We start from the raw sequence: 25,113 nt of genomic DNA, 5'->3' as shown, positions 1-25,113 counted from the left end.
GCCTCCTCCTATTGACAGGAATGTTCTCATGCTCTCTGTTTCCTGTTACCTCCCTACTCACAGCCTGTGAGATGGAAACAAGAGAGAAAATCCTCCCCGATGAACTAAACTTACCTTCTTGGTAGGTTAGGACTACTTACAAAAATTACGTATCCTTGAACTCATCCCCAAAATACCTTGTGTCAATGTGAAGGGATTCTAAAACATGATCTGTTCTATAACAGAGAAGGGGATCATGTTCTATAAGGTAGCAGCCACTGGGGCTAGGAAGGTGAGTGGCCCCATGCTGTCAATCACAACGGCTGTCTGGCGGGGAAAGTACTCTCAGGGGCATTTCCTATTAATGGTTCTATCCCACCAGACGCAAGTGGGCCTTTGGTAACCTACTGCTAAAAGGCAATGAACTTTGACAGTGATGTAGGATCTATGTGTAGACCAAAGAGGGGAGCTCAAGAGTCTATATGTCCATCACTGTCCTACTGTGTTAGAACACCGCGAACCATCTAAGTGCCCCACACTAGAAGGGCTCGATGAATTGTGGTATATATGGCAGACTGTATATACAGTGCCTAATATGATAGTATAGAGCAGTTACTGTAGCCCGTGGGCCAAAGCGGCTCCACCATATGCTTTTATAAATAAAGTTTTATTGGGACACAACCACTCTCCTTTGGGTACGCACCGCTATGGCTTCCTTCACACTGCGACAGCTGAGTTGAATAGCTGTGACAGAGGCAACATGGTCCATAAAGCCTAAAATATTCACTGTCCCTCCAATTACAAAGTCTGCCAACCTTTGATTTAGAGCCACTAAAACTTGTTTTCTACAGATAATTTAATAGCTGGGGAAATGCTTATTATATGTTACCAAATTTTTAAAAGGTCTGGAATGAAAGCTGAGCCTGATTATGACTCCATGAAAAAAGTAAAACAGTAAAAAATAACAGTAGCTAGAGGCGGGTGGTCAAATCTGAAGTGATTTTTTTTTTTTTTTTTTTGAGAGCGAAAGAGAGCAGGGGAGGGGCAGAGAGAGAGAGGGGGAGAGAGAGAGAGAGAGAGAGAGAGAGAGAGGGAATCCCAAGCAGGCTCTGAGCTGTCAGTGCAGAGCCCCACATGGGGCTTGAACCCACAAATCATGAGATCATGACCTGAGCTGAATCCCAAGAGTCAGATGCTTAACCAACTGAGCCACCAGGCGACCCCCGATTTTATTATTTTATTATATTTTCCTGTTTTCTTTCACCAACAAAATATTTTGCAGTGTTAATAACAACTACCATTTTGGGAAGTTCTTGACATCGGCACATTTCAACCACTTAAGTGAGACTGGATCAAAGCAGCCCATTTGGTGATGATCAAAAGGGACAGAGGAGGTATTTCTGTTTTTATGGGGAATTAATACATCTTTCAGCCTTAAAGTTCTGGATGTTATCATTGGGCCTAGGCCTTGATGCTATGTTTACCTGATATAAGAACTGTTTTAAAATATTAAGGTAGAAACTTTTGCCTTTCAAATCAAAGCAACTTTATTTGATTTCCTTTCCTTGGCAAGGATAACAGGATTTGGAAAGCGTTGACATCAGTCCTGGTTTCGGCCAGGCTCTACCACGGCTCGGCCGTGTGACTTTGGTCCAGATACTTAACCTTCCCGAGCCTCAGTATTCCCAGCCGTCTTCTGAGGAAAGTCATACTTACCGCGACATGCTGTTGTAAAGACTGAATACCACATGGAAGCATACACAAAAGTGCCGAGGTGAGAACCTGACCATGGGTGTTCAATAACGTATAGCTGTTATTATCACCACAGAGTAAGCACAGTGGCGAAACGTCCTTTTTTATTCCCCCCATTTCTGAAACCATGCTTCAGCATATGGTAATAGCGAAAGGCTGCGGTTATTACAGGGCTCCCTGAGAGGCCGTGTGCGAAGAGATTTACCCAACTTCGCTCATTTCAGACCAAGAGACTAGAAACTTTCTCCTCAGTGTGCTTACGGTCCTCCCGGAAACTCAATGTGCCATCACTATCATGACCCTCCCAGGCCACGCAAGGGCTTCTGTGTGTGGACAGTAACGTCTTCAGGAAAGACACTGTACAAAAAACAATACCAATTTTGTTGACTCTGGGTTTATTTTGAGGGTAGACCTGAGAGGATTTACAGAGGAGTTAGATTTACCACAGGCCCCTCTAGACACTAGCATATCTGGAAAATCAAAAATGTTCATAGGAAGCACAACTTCCTATGAGGAATCCACAACAGCAAGGACCTGGCTGTTTCTAGTAGCTGTTGGGAGTCGCTGACGTGATATCGTGTTCTGCAGTTTATGAAACTTTTGAGTGTGTGTGTGAGAGAGAGAGAGAGATGGTGTGTGTAGAGAGAGAGTATGTGTGAAAGTATGTATCTATATGTGTGTGTTTGTGTGAGAAAGACGGTGTGTGTATGAGAGTGATTGTGTGTGTGTGTGAGAGAGTGTGTGTGTATATAGAGAGTGTTGTGTCAGAGAGAGTGTGTGCGTGTGAGAGAGAACCATCTTACTACAGCTGCCCAATAATCTAATCAATCGGCTCATAACCTAGTTGGGACCACCCAATAGCTCAGGGAAGCAGCCAGCCCCACAACCCCCTTCAGCACCTCCAGCCAACTGGTCGACCCCTGTGCAGACACTGCGTGGTGCCAGAAAGAACTGCTTTGAAGATACACCGAGATCTGGTCCATTCCAACCCTGAGACCGTGTGGCCCTTGCCTGACTTTTCTCAGCTCCACAGCCTCTGTGATGAAAACTGAGCAGAATCAGGGCTTTCTAGCTAAGGGCTTTCTCCAACATGGCCACCCGCCGACTGGTAAGATGAAACTATGAAGTGTCGATGACTGGGTTTGTAGGACGGTTGGAACAGGTAGGGCATCCTTTCTTTCCACGGCACCCCCGCCTCCTCCGACCGCTCCAAAAACACGATTAGGGACTAACGCTAGTCAGTAGGATGGTCCCTGGTCAATGTGTTGTTTGTGTAAATATCTCTTCCTGGTTTCCAAGCACATGGGCGTTCCTGGAGGTTTACCAGCACAGTCACCAGTCAGTCATTTGGATTCACCCAAGGTCACGTATTTCTATTAAATATATGAAATACCCGGCTGGGGTATCTTAAGTGGAACTCTGAAAGCCGGCTAAAACATCCACACTTCAACCCTTTGAATGTTTTCTTGACTGTGAGTGAGGCCCCATCTCTGCAGAGGGCTAGAAAGTCAGCCGACGGCACAGCCTCTTTTTTGACGTGTGGACTTTACCATCTAGACTGTTCTGTTGGGGCGCCTGGGTGGCTCAGTCGGTTGAGAGGCCAACTTCAGCTCGGGTCATGATCTCGCGGTCTGTGAGTTCGAGCCCCGCGTCTCAGGCTCTGTGCTGACAGGTCAGAGAGTGGAGCCTGCTTCCGATTCTGTGTCTCCCTCTCTCTCTGCCCCGCCTCTACTCGCACCCTGTCTTTCTCGCTCTCAAACATAAATAAACATTTTAAAAAAACATTGAAAAAAACCCTATTCTGTTCTGTCTATGCAACAAGTGTCTGTTAAATACCTCCTTTGTACTGGGCACTGTGACAGGTGCTGGGGACACAGAGATGAATAAGGTTACCCACGGCCTTGAGACGCTCAAAGTGTCGTGGGAGGAGAGAAACAGAAAGCTACCAACTTCTGTGTTACCTGCGCCACTCTGCGAACGAGTGGAGCACACGTGCTCTCTGGCAAAAGAGATCGGTGCAAGAGTGGAAGAGACGGGGCTGGAACGTGTCTCTGAAATGTAAGTCTCTCACTACAATAAAAGGCAGGAGATAAGACTAGAGCTCAAAACAATGAGCCGGGCGTGTGTGTATGTGCGTGTGCGCACGCGTGTGCACGTCAAAAGGTGAGACTCCGTTCGTGCCAACTGGGGTAACGTACATGTGGCCTCATTCTGCTTGCCCTCATTCCCTTCTCTTGCTGTCTCCCTTCTCTGATGCTAAAAAAGAAAATGCTGGGGACCTTGCCCTACCAGAAAAATCTCCGGAGAGTCTGAAAACAAAATGAACACTGTTCCACAATTAGTCACAGCCACAGGGAAATGCACAAAACAAACAAGACACAAAAGCACTCTCTGAGAATTCGTCTCTCTTCGACCGGAAATAAACGTGCGCCATTTATCCAGGTGGAGCACGATACTCAAAGCTCTTCATAGCATCTCCTCCCGCCCTCTGTCCCCCCTCCCCAGTCTACATCCCTGCCCTTACCAAACCCAAAGCTCTCCTTAGTTTGCCTGGTGCGCAGATGCGGAGTGGGGAAGGAAAGGGCATTTGCAGGCAAAGTAAACTCTCGGGCATTGGGTATTTATCACACTTGACTCTGCTCAGCGGATCAGGGCTCCCGGTAAAGCAGATGAGAGAGGAGCCCCCCCTCCCCCCGCCACGCAATGCCCTGCTCCTCTTTCCTGAGCACAGATCCATGTGTCCCCTTCCCATCCTCTATTCTGAATGGCCCTCCTGAGTCCTGCCCCAGGTGGCCCCGGGCCTGGCCAGATGGAAAGACAGAGCACTAGAAATCCAGGGGCGGGGCTGGGGGACCAGCGCTCCGCAAGGGCAGAAGGTAACAGGACAGCTATACCGCCAACCTCTTGTCACCAGCAGGTGTTTGATAAGCCATTGAAGAGGCACAGGGAAGATGGGGGCATGGAGGGCCCCGAGCACCTTAGGACACGGGCGTGACAAAGAGGGAGCAGTTACTGGGGCCCAGCACAGTCAGAGCTGGTTCCCATCACCGGCTTGGGAGGTCTGCTGAGGGCTATGTGAAGAGCAGGGAGGAAGCCCCATGGTAGGGCTGCTTAAACAAGTCTGGATTTACGATCGGTTGGTGTAATCCAATCCTGGCTTGTTAAAGACATTGCCAGAGGATCCTGTTTAATAAAAAAAAGACCTTGGTGTGTCGAACTCGGCACTACGCTTTTAAAAATAAAGTGTATGCTAACATGGCCAGGAATATACTCAGTTAAGAACTCAAGGTGCATATCTGTATTTCCACGGAGCTGCTGGCTTGTGTCCTTAGCCAGTGAGTCATGAGGCCCCCCGGGTTGTAAGGGGCCTCCCCTCATCACTATTCTCTCGGTCTCCTTATCTGTGTCATGCCAGATCCCCGCATGCCTGGCCCGATAGGTCAATACTTAGCGGCAAAAAGTGGCACCCCTGCCCACTCTTAGTATAGTGGGTGGTACCCGAGTGCAATATGGAGGCTGCTGATCAAGCCCCTGAGGGTGGGGCGGGGGGGGGGGGAGCATGCTTCCCTCACACCGTGTGATACTGGCATTGAGCGTGGTGCAAACCCACCCTAAAGGAGCTGATAAACCATAGCTGCAGGTGTATCTGATGGGAAGGAAAACAAAACGTTTCTCCCCATCTAGAAACTTCCAATCTCTCTGGGGCCAAAAGGAACTTGACTGCCATGTATGAAGAAACCAAGAGAGAGCGAATACAACCGCACTTTGCATTGCACAAAAATGATGGGATGGGGGAGGTGTCAGTTGCCTGGGGGTCTAGCACCAGCCAAAGCCCACTTCGTAAAACCTTTGTTCTCTCTTCTGTCTTCCATACCCTTTCCTCCTTCTCGTAAGATGAAAACATTCAATGAAAGGAAACTAATTAGGGTTAAGGAAACTAGTAATTACTGCACGCCTACTTTGTGCAAGGCACTTGAACTAAGTATTTTACTTATACTCATTAATCCGAGGCATATATCCATTAAGCCCTATATATTTGCTAAGCCCTTACAACACCACATAAGTGGGAATTATTAACTGCGGTTCAGAAAAGTCAGATAACCTCCCCAAGGTCGTGCAACTGGTAAATGCAAGAGTCAGGGTTCCAAGTCCCAATCTGTGGGACTCTAAGACATCGGGTTTTTCTGTGTGTTTTGTTTTTTGTTTTGTTTGTTTTGTTTTGTTTTCCCTATACATCTGTGTCTCCCCTGCCACCCTTAGGAGAGAACTGTTCTGGAGTAAGTAGAGGGAAAAAGAAACAATTGCTCTTGATATCTGAGCACAGAAGGCATGGATTCATCTCTCAAAGTGTCCCCTTTCCTACTAAGTCTTACACGTTGGAACACAAGACCCAGGAAACCTACGATTTGAAGGAATGTTATAGTTGACGGAGGTTTATAGGTAACAACAGTCATGCAGCCTTTCTAAACAAATGTGCGTTGGTATTTTTCCTACAGGAAACCTCTAGTGACAAAAGTGCTCCTTTTTGTAATCAAACATGGAGAAATGCTGGTTTTCAGATACGTGTCAACCTTTCACAGAGAGAACCATATTCAATGTTACGGACCACAAATGTCTTGGCAAAATTAAATCGGGACACCAACACTTTGGGTTCCGTTCTTGGTTTCAGCCCCTGAGTGATTTCCTAGGGCTTTATGACATCTGCTGGCCATGTTAACCCGGAGCCGTGCAGGCCCCCACCTCGGCCCAGATGGGTCCGCCAAAATGGCAGCAGCCTGCCCACACCCTTCTTTCTGACTTGCCTCAGTAAGTCTGAAAGCAGCCCACAGTGGCCTTGAGCTGGCGGCCCGTGACATAAGTGGGAAAACTAATACGTACTTCTGGCCACGCCCAGACGGCGAAGAGGGGCGTGACGCCTGGCAGACGGGGGCCGATCTCTCAGGGTCTCCCTTTAGGCACCTCCCCACCTCTATGATCATCCCTTCATCTGCATCTCCCGTGGCTCCTCAAATCATGCCCTTGAGGCCTTGGTCCATTGCTATCACCTTCTGGAAGTCCCCTGTGTCCCAGGGGCCCCACAGCCCATGTGCTGGTAGGCACCAGAATGTTACATCGGTTGTGAAAATATTGAAACCCCTCCCCACGGTAGTTGTCATTGCCATCCTGAGAGCTTTGTGAGGGACAGCAGGGTGCCCTCTGCTTAGGGTAATGATTCTACTACTCTCCTTCTACTTCCCCCTATATGAAGAAACGCAACAGAAATTCGATCTGTTCTCAGGCTGAGCTATCATATATTATGTTTATGTGAGGTCTGAGAGCAGATGTCCTGCCGTGGTGTGGTGGCAGGGTCTACACTGGCCTCGGTGGCCACTGGTCTACACTGGCCTCCTGGTATCGAAGCTCTCCTGTAACCCACCCTACTTCCTGGAGGGTGGGCTGGACTCATCTGCTCACCTCGGACAGATACGACATGACCAAGTGATGATGCCACTTCGGGGTTTCGGTCACAAAAAGGCCGTGGGTGCTGTGTCGGGGGCCTTTTCCTGCTCTCTCCGGGACAGCTCCCCCTGGGGTAAGCCAGTGGCCACGTCCAGGGGAAAGCGGAGAAGAAGCTCAGGGGAGGGGTCAGGCCTGGCAACAAACACAGGGACAAGGGTGGAGGCAGGTCACCGCACGGCGAGCCTTCCGATGAGACCACCACCCTGGCCGGCAGCTTGAGTACAACCTCCCGAGAGACCCTTGCCGGGACCCTCAGCTGAGCTGTGCCTGGATCCCAGAGCACATGGGCTGAGCCAATACGTGTTCACTGTTTTAAGCTGCTGTGTTTGGTGACTTGTCTCACTGCCACAGATAGAACAGATCTGGGCTCGTTAACAATCTAAAGAACAATATCCCAGTCGGCCTCCACGTTAACCTACAGGCCACACCTACCCAGCAGGTAAATATTGACCATAGCCGCTTCTGTGTATGGAACGCTCACCAGGCACCTGGTGTCGCTCAAAGACCCAACAAATATGACCTGGGGTGACCTGCCAGGGCCACTATGAAGTGACACGTATGTATTTTGCTGGGACAGAAAGAGAAGCTTCCGGAAGCTTCGGAAACCCGGCCCCTCTGCATTGTATTTTTGCTGGACGCTTCAGTGATTCACGCTCTTAACTGTCCATGGGCCACGCCCGTCCCCAGGCAGGAGGGAAGCGTGTGTATTCTTCAAAGTCATAACCGGAGCCTTTGCTGTAACCCTGGCCTGTGCCACGAAGAGCCAGCTCTGAGGGGAGAATAGGCCACTGGGATGACTGTGTGGGTCCGCAGATGCTTATAAAAGGCGACAAGTCTTTTTCCTTTTTAAGAAAATCCCACCCCTTTCCCCCCAAAACCAATTTCATATTTAGTGACCCCATTCTCAAGAATTTCGGCAAATTTCACGGCTTCACTATGAACGCACATCCTCGTGGGCAGTTGCACAGGCAGGTGAAAACTGCCCCCTCAGGAACTCCGTCTTGTCCCTTCTTCTCTAAGAAGCTTCTCTAAGAAGCTCTGGAGCTCCTTAGACTCCAGAAGGATCTCGCTGTCACGTGTTGTTTATTCAGTCATTTATTTTGGGGGGCAGGTGATTTAAGGCCAAAGGGCACTGCTGAACAATTAACGTAACAAGACGCTGCTCTGTGGCCGCTGAAGGGTGGAATAAACGTGCCACTTTGGAAAGAGGCCAAGCGGCTCATCTGGCATCACGGCCGCTGCCTGGACCTCGGCTGCTCGAGCAGCACGTGTGGATGTGAACTGTCCCCTGCAGCACAGACAGGGCGGTCCCCGGGGAGAAGAGTCTGGCGGCTTCCCCCTGACTTGGCCCAACCCCCGACCCCGACAAGGGTCGCTGACTCCTCCATCACGCTCTCCTGGCACCAGGTACCTGGCCGGCACGAGGCGACCTTGGAAAGTGCAGCCACACCACAGGCCGGTGCTCAGTGCTGGAGGACAGGGGAAGGCGGCCACCTCCCGTCCCCGGCTGTACTCTCCCTCCCGTCCCAGCGAGGACTCCGGGGCTCCCGGAAGCTGAGGCCCCACTGAGTAGGGCTCCCCAATTCCAGTGAGAATGGGACATTCTTCACCCCAGGCTGAGGCTTCAACCTGCTTCACAGCCAGGCAGCCTCCGAAACCTGCGAGCTCCTAGAACAGTCTCTGATGCCGGGGCTCACACCCCCCTCACAGGCAACCCTGACTGCTCAGTTTTCAACAGTAAGGAAGGAAACCCGACGGACAGAGTATCCGTTTACAGAGTCACAGCTGGAGGCGAGAAGTCCCTGTGCTGTTGGCCAGATGGGGGTGTCCTGTTAATAACCTTCCAGCCATCAGCACTCTTACCACTGTGCTCCAGCCTGGTCCCTGTCCTCAGGTGGCCCTGGTCATTTTCTGATGCAAAGGCTCCAGCGTCCCCAGGGCCCCTGCGTCTCTTCCCCTACCACCATTGGGGGAGAAGAGCAGAGCTCTGAAATCAGATGTACTAGTTACGCTCCTGGGACAAATGATTTAGCCAAACTGAGGCTTTGGGAGTTTACGGAGTGTAAATAATGACAATGTCCTAAGAATTAGAAATAGCAAAATCCAGTGAATAAGTACCCGGAAAGAGCTGGTGGTCATCGAGCTACAAGGGTACGACGTGAACTGGATGGTGCCACCCAGATCATATGCATGTTCACATCCTGAGCAGGAATACCCCCAAAGCCTCGGGAAGTCTAGAACACACCAACTGTCCCTCAACCACACCCGGAGTCCCGGGCCTGGGGGGACGCTGGCACGCCAGGAAGTCTAGCTCGGAGGCAGTAGAAAGAACGTTCTAGCAGTCAGGACGCAGAGAGACTAGGCACCCTTTCTCCCAAGGCAGAAGAAGGACCCTGTCATGACCATTCATCTCCGTGATGGGGTTCGGATTGTGACACGTTAGGGGGTGGTCTCCTCTCGCAGAGAATCAAAGCACAGAACTGTAGCTGAGACCAGGAGCCCGAAACAGAGAAAGGCAGATGCTAAAGTGTTTGGTCTTGTTCCTGAAAACATATTTAACACCCGTGTGCGCATAGATACCAAGTCAGAACTGGAAGAATAAATAGGAAAACAAAGGAGAAAACCGTTGGCCGGAAGGCCTGTCCCTTTCCTAGAAATCCCTTCCGTGACTCGCTCATAGGCAACCCAGCTTTCTCGAAGTCTTAAGGTGGCAATGGTGAAGGAACACACTGTTTCTATCTCTTGAAAAACTGCTAAAGACCTTGCCTGCCTTTTGATGGTTTCAGTGCCTACGAAGGAGTCTCCTTTGTCCCAAAGACATGAATGGGACTTGATTCTAAACACATTTCCTTCTCTCTCCTTCTGCCCCCAATTTAAAAGTGCATCAATGTCTTAAACGCAGATACAAAATGTAATCCGTGCAGTGCAGTCCTCCTTCACGAAGGGTCTTCCCAAATAGTCAGTCACAGGGCCCCCCCAAGTGCTGCTGGCGTCTCTGAGACTCCGCAGGCACATCGGGGACTAGACCCAGGCGGCCTCCCCACCGAGTCAGACACGTGGACCCATCAGCCCCGCCAGCCTCCCAGGCTTCAATCTCCGCCCCTCTGAACACTATCATTTTCTCTCCCTCGTCCAAAAACAATGTGAGCAGACACCCCGTCTGTCTGCAGGCGTTGTTCCCCGCAGACAGGGCTAAACAGGAGCCCCGAGTTCGCGCTCAAGCTGTCCCGGCCCTTCCTCGCCCCAGGCCGCCACCCGTCATCCCGGTCGGGACGGCTCAGCCTAAGCACCTAGACAGCTCAAATTCGCTGATCGGATCTGGGCGTGACTACACAACGCGATGTTTTCAAGATGATGAAAGTCAACCCAGAAAACCCAGTCCCAAAGGCGTGCAAGAAGTCAAACTACTTGGGGGCGGGAAACAGAAGTTCGTATTTATTCTCAACTCTGACATTGAAACTCTCTGGCTTGGGGACCCAGCGTGCTGAAGCCCACAGAGGGGAAGGTGCACCCTGGAATGACTCCTGGCCGGTAGCCGGGAAAGCAGCGGAGCGCAGAGACGAAGGGCGCGACGGGGCCTCAAACCAGAGGAGCCCGAGTCCAAATCCACTTGATAGGTCTGTGAGCTTGAGCAGATCATTTAAACCCTCTGTCACTTAGGTTGTTAAAAAGGGGAGGGCATATATCATCTATTCATAAATGTTTCTATAAGGAGCAAATAAACTCACGGTATATGAAATACCTAGCACACAGTCGTCGCTGAATAAATATCACTGTCGGTCATTAGAAGATGTTCATCTTGGGGCACCCGAGTGGCTCAGTCGGTTAAGCATCTGACTCTTGGTTTCAGCCCAATCGTGATCTCACGGTTCGTGGGGTCCAGCCCTGTGCTGACTGTGCAGAGCCTGCTTGGGGGTCTCTCTCTCTCTCTCTCTCTCTCTCTTAATAAAAAAATAACTCAAAAAAAAAAAAAAAAAGAAGAAGAATTTCATCTTGACTCCAAGCAGGAATGAAAAGCAATTGGTTAAGAACATTTCATCAGGTAGAAACTGTTAATGCTTCTGCAATCCTGAGTGGTTGAGAGAAAAAGGCAAGTCATGGTGTTGAACAAGGGAAGTGTGTGAGGCGGAAAAATGTGAATCCAACTTACCCCTAACACCCCAAAGCGTTCGGCCAGGCTCCAACCACAGAGAAAGTCAATCTCAAACTTGTGGTTCAGAACCACGATGGCATTTTCCTTTCCGTACTTGGGGTAGGCCTGGGGGTCTGTATGGATGATGCATTCCGTGCCCGACCACCACTCCAGCAACATCACCAGCTCTGGAACAAACCACAACAACAGACAGACGTTTATTTCACGCGTCCTTGGTGACCAAGGCTTGGTTCTACCGGGCCGGGCAGGAGCAAGGCTCTACCCTCCCGGCTGGGGCAGAAAGCAACTTCTAGAGGTCACGTTCTAGATCATTTCAGCCCAGACCCCTGTCCTTGAAATGGCTTAGAAGCAGAAGGAAAACAAGGAAGACTTCACAACAGTGTCCGGGGAAGGAGAGGAAGCGTTGAGAAGCCAAATGAGTTGCTTGCATTCCTTGATTAAGTACCTTGGGGAGAAGTAAATCAGAAAGCCAGAATCCATCAAGAATGCCTGCCCTCGTGTTTCCAGCGCTCTGAAAGGCAGCGTGAGATGATGCACAGAATTCTTAAAAGCCTGCAAAATGACTACTTGGGATTCTTTTTTTTTTTTTAATTTTTTTTTTAACGTTTAATTATTTTTTGAGAGACAGAGACAGAGCATGAGCTGGGGAGGGGACAGAGAGAGGGGGGGGAGTCACAGATTCCGAAGCAGGCTCCAGGCTCCGAGCTGTCAGCACAGAGCCCGACGCAGGGCTCGAACTCACGAACCGTGAGATCATGACCCGAGCCGAAGTCGGACGCCCAACCGACTGAGCCACCCAGGCGCCCCTAATCGGGATTCTTATAAACTCCATCAAAGAACACTAAATACCTAATTTCTCTCTCCCATTCACGATGCTTGTGTGCACCTGAAATAATGAAGACCCATGGTGTCAGGAAGCCAGGATACATTAGAGCCATCGTACTGCAGGCCTCAGTGAAACTGTTCAAATCTTCTCTACAGGAAGGAGCTTGTGAAAATAGAGAAGTCCTTCCCCCTCCCCCCGCCCCAGGCAATAATGACCAATTTGGCTTTATTCTTCAGTGATAGCTTTATTCCTGGTGACCCCTTTCCAACCTGGCTGCCTCAGGAAAAGCCTGCCTCGATGGTAGAAATGGCTCAGAAAAATAGTTGCACGTTGGGGATTAAGACTCTATCTACTACATGGAAGCTTTAAAATGAATTTTGAAAGTTGAAGGTGTTCAGCAGGTGGATGGGTGGTATGTGAGGCCTGTGCCCCAAGGCCATAGCCCTGTTTATCACCAGTTAGTGGGGTACGCATCTAACGAAGACTCACTCCTCACCCACCCCCTACACACACACGCACACACACGCACACATGAGCAGGTGCAGTCTTGACTGGAGGCACACCTCATGTTTTAAGGGCGTCAGTGGCTGCCCTTGGAAACCTTTCTCCTTGAGGCTGGAGACTGATGCTTTCTAACTGGAGCCCTAGAACTCTCTAGAAGGCATTACAGGCTAGTTTCTAAGCAGTGAGCACTGTGGGGCTTTGGACAAGTGAGCCTCCTGGTGCCTCAGTGCCCTACTCTTTAGAATGAATTCCGTGAGGATTAAAGAATACAGCACACAGTGGCCGATCCACGCACAGTACACAGGAAGTTCCCAACAAACCAACCACTCAGGATCCAGCACTCTCATGACAGACAAACTGACCGGCTCCCCTTACTTGTAATGAAAAGTGTCTGCCTAGTCCTCAGAGCTGAGAAAATGCCAAGTCCCCGGTCAGTTGTCCCACAGGCAATGACATCAGTGGGACCTAACACAGCAAGTCAGAACGAAGGTAAGTGTTTAGGGAGGGCGGGAGGGCCGGGCAGCACCACCCAGGACAAAGGACAGTTGTTTACCACTGGGTAGGAGGAGCTTATATTGCTGCGCTGATTTCTTCTAAGAGCTTGGGTGGGCAGGACCAATCTACCCCATTACTGGCCACGGAGCACAGATAAGCCCCCAAAAGCAGAACTACGTGGGAGTCTGCGAGATAAGGCTGTTGTTCCAGTTCTGTGACTCGCATCCCACGGCCATTCTGCAAATACCCCCTGATTGGCTCTCTGGGCTCCACACCTCCCTACTGGGGGCCAGGCTGGGCTGATTCACATGTGCCGCCCCCCTGCACCCTGCCGGGACTTAGTGACAGAGCATGAGACCAGCTCCCCTACTCCACAGCACAAACCCTGGGAGCAAGGACTGCATCGTTGGGGTCTAATAACCCTAGTGGCAATCCAGAACCCAGCACGGCGCCAGCACACTCACGCTTTCAACAAACACCAGTGACCTACTGTGCGCGAGTTCTATGCGGGGCATTGGAGACATGGCTCAGATGCCTACCCTCCCAGAGCCGACTGCCCCAGGGAAAGCCCGTTACCCACTCGCGAGGTGGTGTGACAGGGAAGGAAAGACTTGTCCCCAGGATGGATGGTTCTGAACATCACGCTCATGGGTATGGGGGTCAGACACTCCAGACTCCAATCCCAGTGGTGCCGCTTGCCCCTCGCTCGTTTCTCTGTCCCTAAGTCTCGGTGTGTTTGTCTGTAAACTGGGCACAGGAAAAGCTTTTAGCCTGTACCCCATGCCGTGGGTATTTAATCAGATGACATCGTCAAGGCACCTAGCAAATGCTGCGCACAGTAGGTGGTCAGCCAGTAGCCAGCCATGAACTACTGTAATCTGCATGGTAACTTGATGGCTCTGCACCCACAAGGCTCTGCAACCACTAAAGGCAAGAGGGAAGAGGTGGGGGGAGAGAGACAGAGGGAGAGGGTTACAACGACTTCTGGACCAGAGTGGGGAGCTGTGATTTATGGCTTCATAATGAAAGCAATGAGAAGCCACTGGAGCATTTTTAAACAGGCGCACAGCAGCATCTAATTTGCATTTTGAAAAGCGCACTCTGGCTGAAGGGGGACCAGACTGAGAGAGTCGGCCAGAAGCAGTTAGGAGGTGAGTGCAGTCGCCCAGGGAGGAGGCGATGGTGGCCGCGGCCAGGCCAGGCGGGTAGCAGAGGAGAAATAGATTCTCAGGACGCCGTTAGCCGTTAGCAAGAAATCCAAATGTTAGATCTCACTGGGAGGAAGAGTTTTCTTTCCTTGTTTTTTTTTTTTTCACCAAGGGCTTTCAGATTTTTTTTTCATTCATAATAAATACATTTTTAGGGTCACACTGTAAGAGAATTTAAAAATCCAGATGTATATAGAGGAAAACGTAACATTTCCCCCTTGATGGCCTGGTGGCCTGTCCCTTAGGCTAGGCTGGACTACATCTCCCAGACTCCCTTGTTTGGTTTGTTTCCAGTTGGGGGGGGCCACAAACACTCTTGGGAGGTCTGGCAGGTGGAGGGGACAAAGCGGCATTCTGTAACACACACACACACACACACACACACACACACACACAGGGCTGCAGACCTGCTGATTCACCTCTTCCGCCTGAGGCAGCATCAGAGCTGGGTCTCCAACTGCCCCTCCCCCCGCCCCGCCCCCAGCTCGTCTGACTCCTGGGCCAGGTTCTGGGTGTCCCCTCGCTGACGCAAGCCCTCCTAAGGCTTTGGGTTGCACTTGGGGGTTCCAACCCCTTGATCTCCCCAACTTACATCCACCACGCCTTGATCGCCTGCCCTTGGGGTTTCAGGCTCCAACATGAGCCGCAGAGATGACACCCCCAGCTGCAGAGACAGCCCGCCCCGCCCCACGGTGGAATAAGGACGGTCCCCGAGACCAGTCCCTGAACAGGCGGCTGCCTTATCTCCCAGCGGCTCCCTCCCCTTCCCCCTCCTGCTCCCTTCTCCAGGGTTCACCTCGAGGAAGAGTTTGGAAGGAAGCCTTCTAGTCCCGTTCCTAGGCATTTACTCAACGACGCACACACACTGGCTCATGTGTTTCCCACCCACAAATGGGTTCATATTTCATCCGCCTTTGTAAAAATGTAAATAGAGTGATTTTCTCCAAAGGGTGTATTTTGAATCTTTCCATGTTGATACGTATACATAGTGATATTAGCACACATTTGTTGGGCTCCAGCCATGTGCTGGGGACTGTCCCAAGGGCTTTGCACGTGGTATTGCATGAAATCCTCACATTAATTCTATGAGAGTAGGAGGCACTATTATTATCCCCATTTTGAAGATAAACACAGGCACAGGGATTTCTGTTCAATATATGAAACTGCCATTTGTTTTAGGTCAAAAATAACCAGAATGACAATTTCATAAAGGGTAACATAACAGCTGTGCTGTTCATGCTATGGATATACCACGATTTATTTAGCCATTCTGCTACTGATTAGCATTTTTACTGTTACAGATACGGCAATAAACACCCTTGAAAATGCATGTTTTAGAAAAAAAATATTTGTGAAAGTATTTCTCCAGCATAGGTATACACAAAAGTAGAATTATGGGTTGAAGAGTACGCATATTTTCAAATTTTATGGGTATTTCCAAATTGCCTTCCAAAAAGATCCTACCAATCTGCGCTTGAATCACCAAGATGGGAGGCGGTCCGTTTCCTACCTGTCTGGGCTAACAGTGGAGCGCCTAGTAGTCTGGGACCACGCGTGTCCTTCAACACGAATTCCCACAGAGTATGGGGCGATTCTTGTCAGTTACCTCGCAACACCCTCCAGGCAGCACCCGCGTCCCTTCCTCTTCGTGTCTCCGCCACCCTTGTCCCAGTACCCACCCTGGTAGGTGCGCAAAAACCTTTAGTCGAATGACTCAGCAGTTGATGTTTTAGTGAGATGTGCCATGTGAATAACTACACGCAACTTACAAATACCTCCCAGAGCGAGGTTTCATTCACCCTCTGGTGTGGCTGCTCTCGGCGCTGTGGGTCAGGGCCTGGCTCTGCGGTTTCCCAGCCAACTGCCAGGCAGCCCCGAGAGCACCTGCCTGGTGGACTGCTCCCATGGGAGGGGGGGGAGGGACATCGGTCACTCGAGCTAGATGCACTCTGCCCTATGGCGTGTTGAATGTCAGGGTTTCTGGCGGCTCAGGGCGCAGGATCCTGGGAGGTCTGCCAGCAGCTCCCTCAATGGCCTGTCTCGCGGGCTCTCACCATCTGCCCAGGATGGCAGCAGATCTTGGGATTGCTCTGACCCTCTCCCTCCAAACGACCCTGGACAGGTGAGTGGTGCCAATGACGCCCATGAGAAAACGGGGGGAAAAATCACTTGTCAACTGTTGGGATTTGCAGGCCCATCAGCTAGCATTACGAGGCCAGGGGGCAACAACAAATACTACCAGGGCAAATATAAGAGATGCAAAATGAGGTCTTTGCCCCCAAAGCACTGACCTTCTTGTTTGTGTATCCAAACCAACCCTCATTGAGCAATCAGAAGGAAAAAAAGCAATGGAAGTTTTTGCTTCACGAGAACTGGAGCCAATAACTGAGTAGTTAATTGAAAAATAGTGCAGCTCGGAATTAAAACAATGCATCACATCAAAACCGAAGCAGAAGGGGGAAGGGGAGCTCCTCTGCCAGCCCCAGACAAGAGCCTAGAGGCTGCAGCGGTGTCCTGAGAGGGCTCTCTCGGTGGGAAGATGCTGGAAGGAAGGAAACCAGGCCAGCAAATGGCCAGCAGTTTGGAGGTTCCCAGGGCCTCCCCAGGACCCGCTCTTCCATACTCGGTGGCCATATCTTGGCCATGAGGGTGAGCGAGTGCAGGGTCTCTCCGTGGACATGTCCACTCAGGCTACTGCCCCACATATCACCGACCACGAGCAGACTGTAGGAAGGCACAAGGGAACAGGACCACTGGGGCCCCTGCCCAGGAAAGTCACTTGGGAAGGTGGCTGGGATTTGACTCTTCCAAGGTCAGGTGCTGCAGGTAAAGAAAACATCCAGACAGACCTGCTAACCTCCAGGCTCCTGATTGTTTGGTGAGCCAAGGAGGTCACCCCCCTGAGGCTGGGTCATCCATGGGGGGCCTGGTAGTACTAATGGCCACGAGACAGAAAAGGCAAAGACCAGCAGAAAACTTTGGAGCGTGGAGAAGCCACTATTGTCCCTCAGTGATGTCCCCATGGAGCACCTCAGTAACTAGGGCCTTTAGGTGATGCCGCCTGTGTCTCCTTGATCAGCCCGTACCTGCACTCTGGAAAAAGTGAGCGACGAGTGGACCCACGTGCGACGGAAGGTGGCTGCAGCGAGTCGCATGGAGACCACGAGTCACACAGAGACCATGAGCCACCCCCACATAGCGTCCTCAGACCACCGGAGCCACCTCCCTCCCGGCTCTTCCTGAGGCCTGCTGGTTGGGCACATTTCGCTGTAGGTTAGAATAATCGGGCTATATCGGTGGCATGAAAAAACTTCCTTCACTGATCTAAGAAGGGACCCGGGGGTGCAGGCGGGCGGGTCCCTCCCTCTTCTTTGCTGCCCTTCCCCCAAGGAAGAGTCCTCTCCATTCCGTCCCTGAAATCCTTCTATCGGGTGGCACTGCCTTAGGTTGGGGACTCCACACGTTTTTCTGTGGCCTCTGCGGTGGCCGAGATGCTAGGGTGACAGCAGGCCCTGCAATCCTGGGACATGGGGCGAGGGGTGGAGAGGCTCTGCTGTGGCCCAGCCAGGAGCTTCCTCACCACACTGGCTGAAGTTCAGTGGGTGCAGAGACTTCTGGACTCACACTCTGTCTGGGTTCTGTCCTTAGTACCTTCTCCTGTCGGTCTCGGTCCTAGGTCCTCGAGAACGTTCCCATATCATCATCAATGCAGACAGCGCTGGGTTTTGTGGGTCCCGCCCCGCCCCAGCCCCAGCCCCAATCCTCAAGCCCCTTTGCTCTGACCTCAGAATAAATCTAAATGGAGATATCAGTGTTTGTTCAAGGCAGACGACGGAATAGATGCAGGGGACACAGGAGGAAGGGAGGCACGCCCCTCACCTGCAGTGAAAGCCCCTTTGAAAAGGGAGAGGGAGAAACATGAGTTTCCTCTGGATCTGCAGGGCCTCACTCCTCACCTTCGCACCAAAACCGGTTCCTCCCCAAGCTCTTTCCCTCCTCACCCATCCCCTCCCACCCCCTCCCCCACCCCTCCTGTCCCCACCCATCCCCTCCCCTTTCCAGTCCCCACCCATCCCCTGCCTCCCCTCTCCTGACCCCACCCAACCCCTCCCACCCCCTCCCCACTCCTCCTGTCCCCACCCATCCCCTCCCCATTTCCAGTCCCCACCCATCCCCCCCACCCCTCCTGTCCCCACCCATCTCCCCTTTCCAGTCCCCACCCATCCCCTGCCTCCCCTCTCCTGACCCCACCCATCCCCTCCCACCCCCTCCCCACTCCTCCTGTCCCCACCCATCTCCCCTTTCCAGTCCCCACCCATCCCCTGCCTCCCCTCTCTTGACCCCACCCATCCCCTCCCACCCCCTCCCCACTCCTCCTGTCCCCACCCATCCCCTCCCCATTTCCAGTCCCCACCCATCCCCCCCACCCCCTCCCCACCCCTCCTGTCCCCACCCATCTCCCCTTTCCAGTCCCCACCCATCCCCTGCCTCCCCTCTCCAGTCCCCATCCAGTCCCTCCCTCCCCTCCCCTCCCCTCCCCTAGGCAAACCAATACCCAATTTATCACATTCCCTTCCCTCCCACTCCAGCAGCCTCAAGCTGCATGTTAATTCCTTGTGGGAGGGAGGGACACCCAGTTCACTGGTTCTCCTCAGAGGCACGGAGTGAGTGGCAGGGCCACTGTGAGTGGCAGGGCCTTCGGCCGTCTGAAACCTATGACAGATAAGATTTGCTTAAGATTTGCGGCCAAGGTTCCTACAATACGATACAGCAATTTTGAAATTTCCGTTCCATCTAAAATTTTTGGTTTGCCGGGGGTGACCCGGCGGCTCAGTCAGTTAAGCCTCCGACTCTTGGTCTGGGCTCAGGACGTGATCTCACGGTTCGGTTCGGTTGGTGACATTAAGCCCCACGCCAGGCTCCACACTGACAGCCAGGAGCCTCCTTGGGATTCTTTCTCTCTCTCTCTCTCTGCCCCTCCCCTACCACCCCTGGAATCTACACTTGGGGCCATACCTGCCTCTGCCCACCACTGGGGCCAGTTTTACAAACTCCATTTGGAGAACCAGTGGGGGCCAATTCCCAGTTCTGCGAGGCGACGGCCAGGAGGGGCCTGGGGCGCAAGAAGTGACTTTCACCGCAAAACCCCATCTGCGGTCTAGGATCTCAGGGGCCGATGGAAGCACCAATGCCAGGTGGCTATAGAGACAGACGGTCCGGAGCACAGATTTACGTCTATTCTGTTTGCTGCGGCGCCGTTCCGCTTAACCGCAGGTGGGAAACAAGAAGTTAGATGGACAAAAGGAAAAGTGGGGTAGGAGGGGAGGCGCCTATTTTCCTGTCTGGGAAGAAGGGTAAGAAGTAGCATGCACTGACTTAGCTCACAGCATCCTGGAGAGCCACTGTCCCTGCCCCCATCTTGCCGGTGAGGACAGGGAAACGGTGGGGCAAGGCAGCCGGCCACGCTCCCAGAGCGGGGACGTGAGCCTGCCGGGTGTTGAACCCAGAGCTGGGGACACCGGTGCCTGCAAGGCCCCTCCGAGGTTGCACAGACACTAAAAGCCGTGATTATAAGGGGTGGCGTAGGGGAAAGAAAGAGAGCATTTGGGGAGGGGGGCGGATAAGAGGAAGATTACGGTGGAAGGTCAACCCTGGCCTCAGGCAGACGGTGGTCATTCCTTATCTATAAGATAATCAACTCAGGGCTTCTGGTGAAGGTGAAATACACTCAAGTATTTAAAGCATTTAACCTGCAGCCGGCACACGGCTCTTCTCCGGCGTCTCACTCTGACCAGCGACCAGACAGCCCTGAGGACCAAAGACGTAATTAAGAGATAGCGGAAAAACAGCCAGTTAAGAGATGAGCAACCCCCCAGGCTGAGTGTCCATGTGCAGACCGCCCCTCCATCTGTCATCCCCAGTCACCCCGTCCTCAGTCTCGACATCCCTCCGGACACAGCCGATGCTGAGCCCACCTGACTCCGCTCTGGTGGGGGTGCTGAGCGGAGTTCTCATCACACACGAGAGGCAAACTGGCTGCAGAAAGGGCCCTGAAATCCACCCTGTTGAGCAGAGCTCATTGTTCCAACTTGCGTCAACAATACAGCCTCCCCCGCATCCGGACACGGGGGAGAGATGCTACAAAGGGAAATAGTAGTTTTCTAATTAACTTTATCTAATTTAAAAAATTGTACAATCACATCCATAATGATGTGTAATCTATAAACTAAGTATATACAATTATGGGTTTATAACCGTTTTTATAATTTGATAATAATTAAGGTTAAAACTTAAACCTTCTCGTCTTCAAAGGACCCCAAAAGGCAAAAACAAAACTCTGAAGCGTCTGGTGCATGATGTGCTGTTGTGTCTCCATCCTGTACGGAAGGCGGGTGGGGGACACGCCTCTGCCCCAGCCACGTGGCACTGGGGCCTGGGAGGAGACGGCGACATTCTCTGGTGCACCTGTCCTGTGCCCTTCACCTGGAAGCCATTCATCAAGTCGCAGGCGCCCGCCCGCACTCTCTGGGCCCCGGGCAAAAATTCGAATAAAAATATGAAACTGAAGATTTACTGGGAGCTGAGGAAACAGGGAGGTTTTGTCTGGGCTGTGGCGCCCAGGGGGTCTGGCCGCTGAGCAGGTGCTGAGCGGCACGCCCAGGGTCAAGGGCCGAGCGCGTGGGCCCGGGGACGGTAGAGCGAGTGAAGTTCCGTAACCACGTGCGCCCGGCGCAGCTGCTGGGGTTTCTGATCTGAGAGCAGACCCTACATGCTGGTCCCCGTCCCCCTCCAGGCTCGAAGTGCAGCCGCCTACCCCCTCCTCCTCGTCCTCCTCACTCACAGCCGGGCCCAACCAGCTGCAAACTGGCTGGAGCCGGCTCCTCCCACACTCCCCTTCCCCTCCTTCCCCACTCCTGACTTCCCACCAGGTCTCTCCGTCCTTCCAGGCTCAGGGCGTGCCCATATTTCTGTGAAGTCTCAGATCCAAGGCCACGGAGCCAGGTCTCCCTAACTTCCTGATGCTAAGTGTGCCCCACTCATTTGGGCACTTGCTTGTGGTTTGTTCTGAGCCACTTCCCGTGAGCTCGGCGGCGGGCGCCTTTCTGCCACAGCCAGCTTTCCCGCCGCCTTCCCACGACACCACGCGGGGAGCCCAGTGCGCTCGCCACACTTGCGTCCACGCCCCAGAGTCAGCCCGGCTTTTCCCACTTCTGTGTCCGGGTCATCGGATGACGCCGAGGCCAGACGCCCAGAAAGACACACACGGTACACCCGTGCTGCCGCCATCTCATGGGGCCGCTGAGGAAAACAGCGTCTAGAAAGACACTGTCGGGGAGAACGAGGGAAGTTTGAGAAGCCCCGCGGCACGCGTCTGATAGAAACTGATCTGGTAGAAGCGGCATCGTGCGAAGCCACTTACTTTCGACAACACACCCTCCTGCATCACCGTCCCTCTCCCGGTCCCCGGAAAGGAAGTGCCTGTTTCCAGGCAGGCTTTGCCCTTGGCAAGGTACGGAGGAAACGGACTTGACCTGGTATGTTCTTGGAGCCCAGATCGTAAGAAGGTAATGTTGCCACACGGTAACTTCCTCCTGAAGCCTTGAGCGGGAGGGCGATGAGGGGCCGTGAAAACATGCCTGAACCGCGCAAGGTGAGGGGGGTGCTGTTTCCTTCCCCACAGTACGCAGAGCCTTCCAGATGAAGAAGAGGGGATTGGGTAATGGATTTTGAGCTAGAGGTGGACTGAGAGTGCCTCACGGACTTCACAAGTACGAACGTCACAAGACTTCACAGTATGAACGGTGGAGTGAATCATGTTAAGGGTGAAAAATCAGCTTTTTATCAGGTGGAGTCAGCACTCTGCTTCCAGTTACTGGGTCAGTCTTTCAGAAAGGCAGGATGTCAAGAAATATGACTATCTCGAGAGAGAGGTAGTAAAAGCTGGGGAGAAGCCCTATGCTTCCCACCCTCAGTCAGAACCTTCAGATGGGAGGAGAGGGAAAGAAAGGGTCTAGAACCCAACCCCCCACCCCACCACTCTGGTGCCCTGACGTCTGGCTTCTCAAAACTCCCTTCCAGTTAAGCAGCTCAGAGATCACTGGGCTGTGGCATCTCCACCATCTGATTTTCCAGGCCTGGTTACATGAATGACCTTACTTATCCAGTCATCAGATCCTGGGCCCACCGGGTATCCAGCACAGTTGGAGGTGCTTAGATATGGCAGTGAGCAAGCAAATTCCGGCCGGGGAGATACAAACGCACGCCCACAGAAACACGTGACTTAGAAGGTGGCTGTCAGTGCCGTGGGGACAGCAGGGGGCTGTTGAGAGGGGGGCAAGGCTGATCTTCCAGTGGGGGTGCTCACAGGAGGCCTCTCTGGCTGTCGCGGGAGTTTAGCCTGAAGCACGCCGTGACCTAATTGAACGTGAGCTGCTAGAAGGTGACCCCTGCCAGACGAGGGGCTGGTTTTGTCCACAGGGGCGTTTCCAGTGCCTACAGCTGGGAACACAGTTAAGAGGTGACAGGCTGCTGTGGGGGGAATAATGTCATTAGGTTCAGGGTGGAGACCAGAGAGCGGGCCGTGTGATCAGCCAGGGAGAGGGCAGAGGGCGGCGGACATGTGGAAGTGAGTTGGGTTCCAGCAGGTGGAGCAGACAGGGTCTGTGGATGGGCTGGATGGGGTGCAGGAGGAGAGACGGTCAGGGAGAGATTCTGAGGTTTCGCCTGAGTAGCTGGGGTGCACGAGCTGGGAAACATGGGGCAGGGAGGGAGGTGCGGATGGTGGGGGAACGGGGGCGGGGGTTGGGACGTATTTGTCAAGTGAAGGGATCCTGCAGTCCTGGCTTGGACCCATGCAGTGGTAATGGTGCTATCCCACCTTGGCCTTCAAGCCTCCCCCTCCCCTGGCGCCACAAGCCACTCTGTCCCCAGGCCCTGCCCCACCTCTTCTCTCCCAAATGCTGCTGGTCATTCTCCTTAAAACACTTTCCTGCTCAGTCACCACGTTAGGTTTCAACGCCTTCCAGTGCTTGGCAGGACAAGAAATTGAACTTCACTAGGTCTGGAAGCAGCGATAGCTCAGGATTAGCGAGCACCATTAGCACCTGGATTTTGTTCTCTATAAACTGCCCACAGGGAGGAAAAGCAGCCCTGCCGCGAAATGTTCTCTTGCACAACGCGGAGCCTGGATCCATGGAGCGTCTGTGCCCGACTCCCAGTTACCAGGGAGGGAGGAGCAGGTAAATCCCCACCCCCATGAGCACTCACACACTCAGAATGTGGGACCTTCCACAGGGCAGAGGCAAGAAGAAGGGAAAAAAGGGTGAGAGGGGTCTGTTCTAACATAAGAAAGACTTCTAGACATAACAACCAAATGCAGTATATGGACCTTATTCAAGTCCTGATTTCAACACTCCAAACGTTACAAAAACAAAAACAACTAAAGACAGCTTGGAAGCCATTGGAGAAATCTGAATCTAGATGGTATAACATGATACTAAGAGAATGTTAATTTTGATAGTTGCGATAATATTGGGGTTATAACGTTTTGAAGGTGTACTTATTTTTTTTCTTTAATGTTTATTTTTGAGAGAGAGAGAGAGAGAGAGAGAGAGAGACAAAGCATGAGTGCAGGGAGCCGAGAGAGAGAGAGAGAGGAAGACACAGAATCTGCAGCAGGTTTCAAGCTCTGAGCTGTCAGCACAGAGCCCAACATGGGGTTTGAACTCCTAGGCTGTGAGATCATGACCTAAGCCAAAGTTGGACTGAGCCACCTAGGTGCCCCAAAGTTGTCCTTATTCTTTATAAAACATGCCTTGTGATAATCTGGAGTGGTATTTCATGATCTACAAGGTCTGGGATTCACTTTATAGATGTCAGTATGATGAAAAATTAAGTCTAGGTGCTGTGAATATGGGGAATCCTTACACTATGTCCTCTAACTCATATTTATTTATATGTTCCATAATAAAAAAGCAAAAGGAAACAAGTTCCCTCTTCCATAGAAGAGTATGTCCAGGAAGCACTGAGTCCAGGGTCAAGGGCATTCCCCCAAACACCTTAGTCCTGCCTCAAGCATTCACTGCCGCCTCTCTAGACGCAACAAGGAGAAAGACACAAAGACGAAAATCTTATGAAGATACCCATCGGTAAAATGTAGACCATCCCCGCAAATGGATTTGTTTTTTTCATTTCTGAAGGAGATGAAGATTAAAGTACAATTTGAAAATAGTTTGCATTTCAATGCCACTCTGTTAAGCGATGAAAAGGTCTAAAGTTCTCCGAGTGTGAAAGCCGTCACTGCTCTGCTCTCCCTTGCTTGCTCCGTGGAGTAGCAGTTCGCTCGCAAAATCTCGGCTGTTCCGCTGTTCACGCTATCCCTGAGTCAAGTTCCCAGGCCTTGAGGCCACATGGGGGTCAGTCCATGGAGGTCGGACCCCTGAGTTTCACCCCTTCTCAGCAGAGTGACTTTGGGGAGCTCTGCCCCCCATCTCAGTCTCCTGATGTCTAAAGTGGGGACAAGGCCACCAGTAGGCCGTGGCGAAGCTCTCAGGTCAGTGGTACATAAAAGCCAGGTGACTTCTTGTTAATGGTTATTGGCTGTGGACGAGGTTTCCGACCTTGATCAAATAAGTCTTGTTAAGTGCTTTCTCTGCCAGGTCTGGGCATTGCAGGGTGGGTTGGGAGGAAATCCTCCA

At 52.1% G+C, this 25,113-nt stretch overlaps 1 protein-coding gene across 6 annotated transcripts in view; it reads right to left on the bottom strand.

Annotated features, from left to right (window-relative positions):
* The window catches only part of AGPAT4 (1-acylglycerol-3-phosphate O-acyltransferase 4), a 126,165-nt gene that overhangs the window by 18,499 nt on the left and 82,553 nt on the right, over window positions 1-25,113 (bottom strand). For 4 of the 6 annotated variants that reach the window (XM_015083256.3, XM_015083257.3, XM_053222014.1 and 1 more), the window contains one exon: window positions 11,381-11,550. The exons of the other annotated variants lie outside the window; for them this stretch is intronic. In XM_015083256.3, the coding sequence (XP_014938742.1) occupies window positions 11,381-11,550 (170 nt within the window). The remainder of the gene's footprint in view (window positions 1-11,380; window positions 11,551-25,113) is intronic. 6 annotated transcript variants of the gene reach the window in all.

The sequence above is a fragment of the Acinonyx jubatus genome, chromosome B2 (genome assembly GCF_027475565.1).
Source record: "Acinonyx jubatus isolate Ajub_Pintada_27869175 chromosome B2, VMU_Ajub_asm_v1.0, whole genome shotgun sequence".
In the NCBI taxonomy this organism is placed as follows: domain Eukaryota; kingdom Metazoa; phylum Chordata; class Mammalia; order Carnivora; family Felidae; genus Acinonyx; species Acinonyx jubatus.
This window is presented reverse-complemented; position numbering and strand designations above follow the sequence as displayed.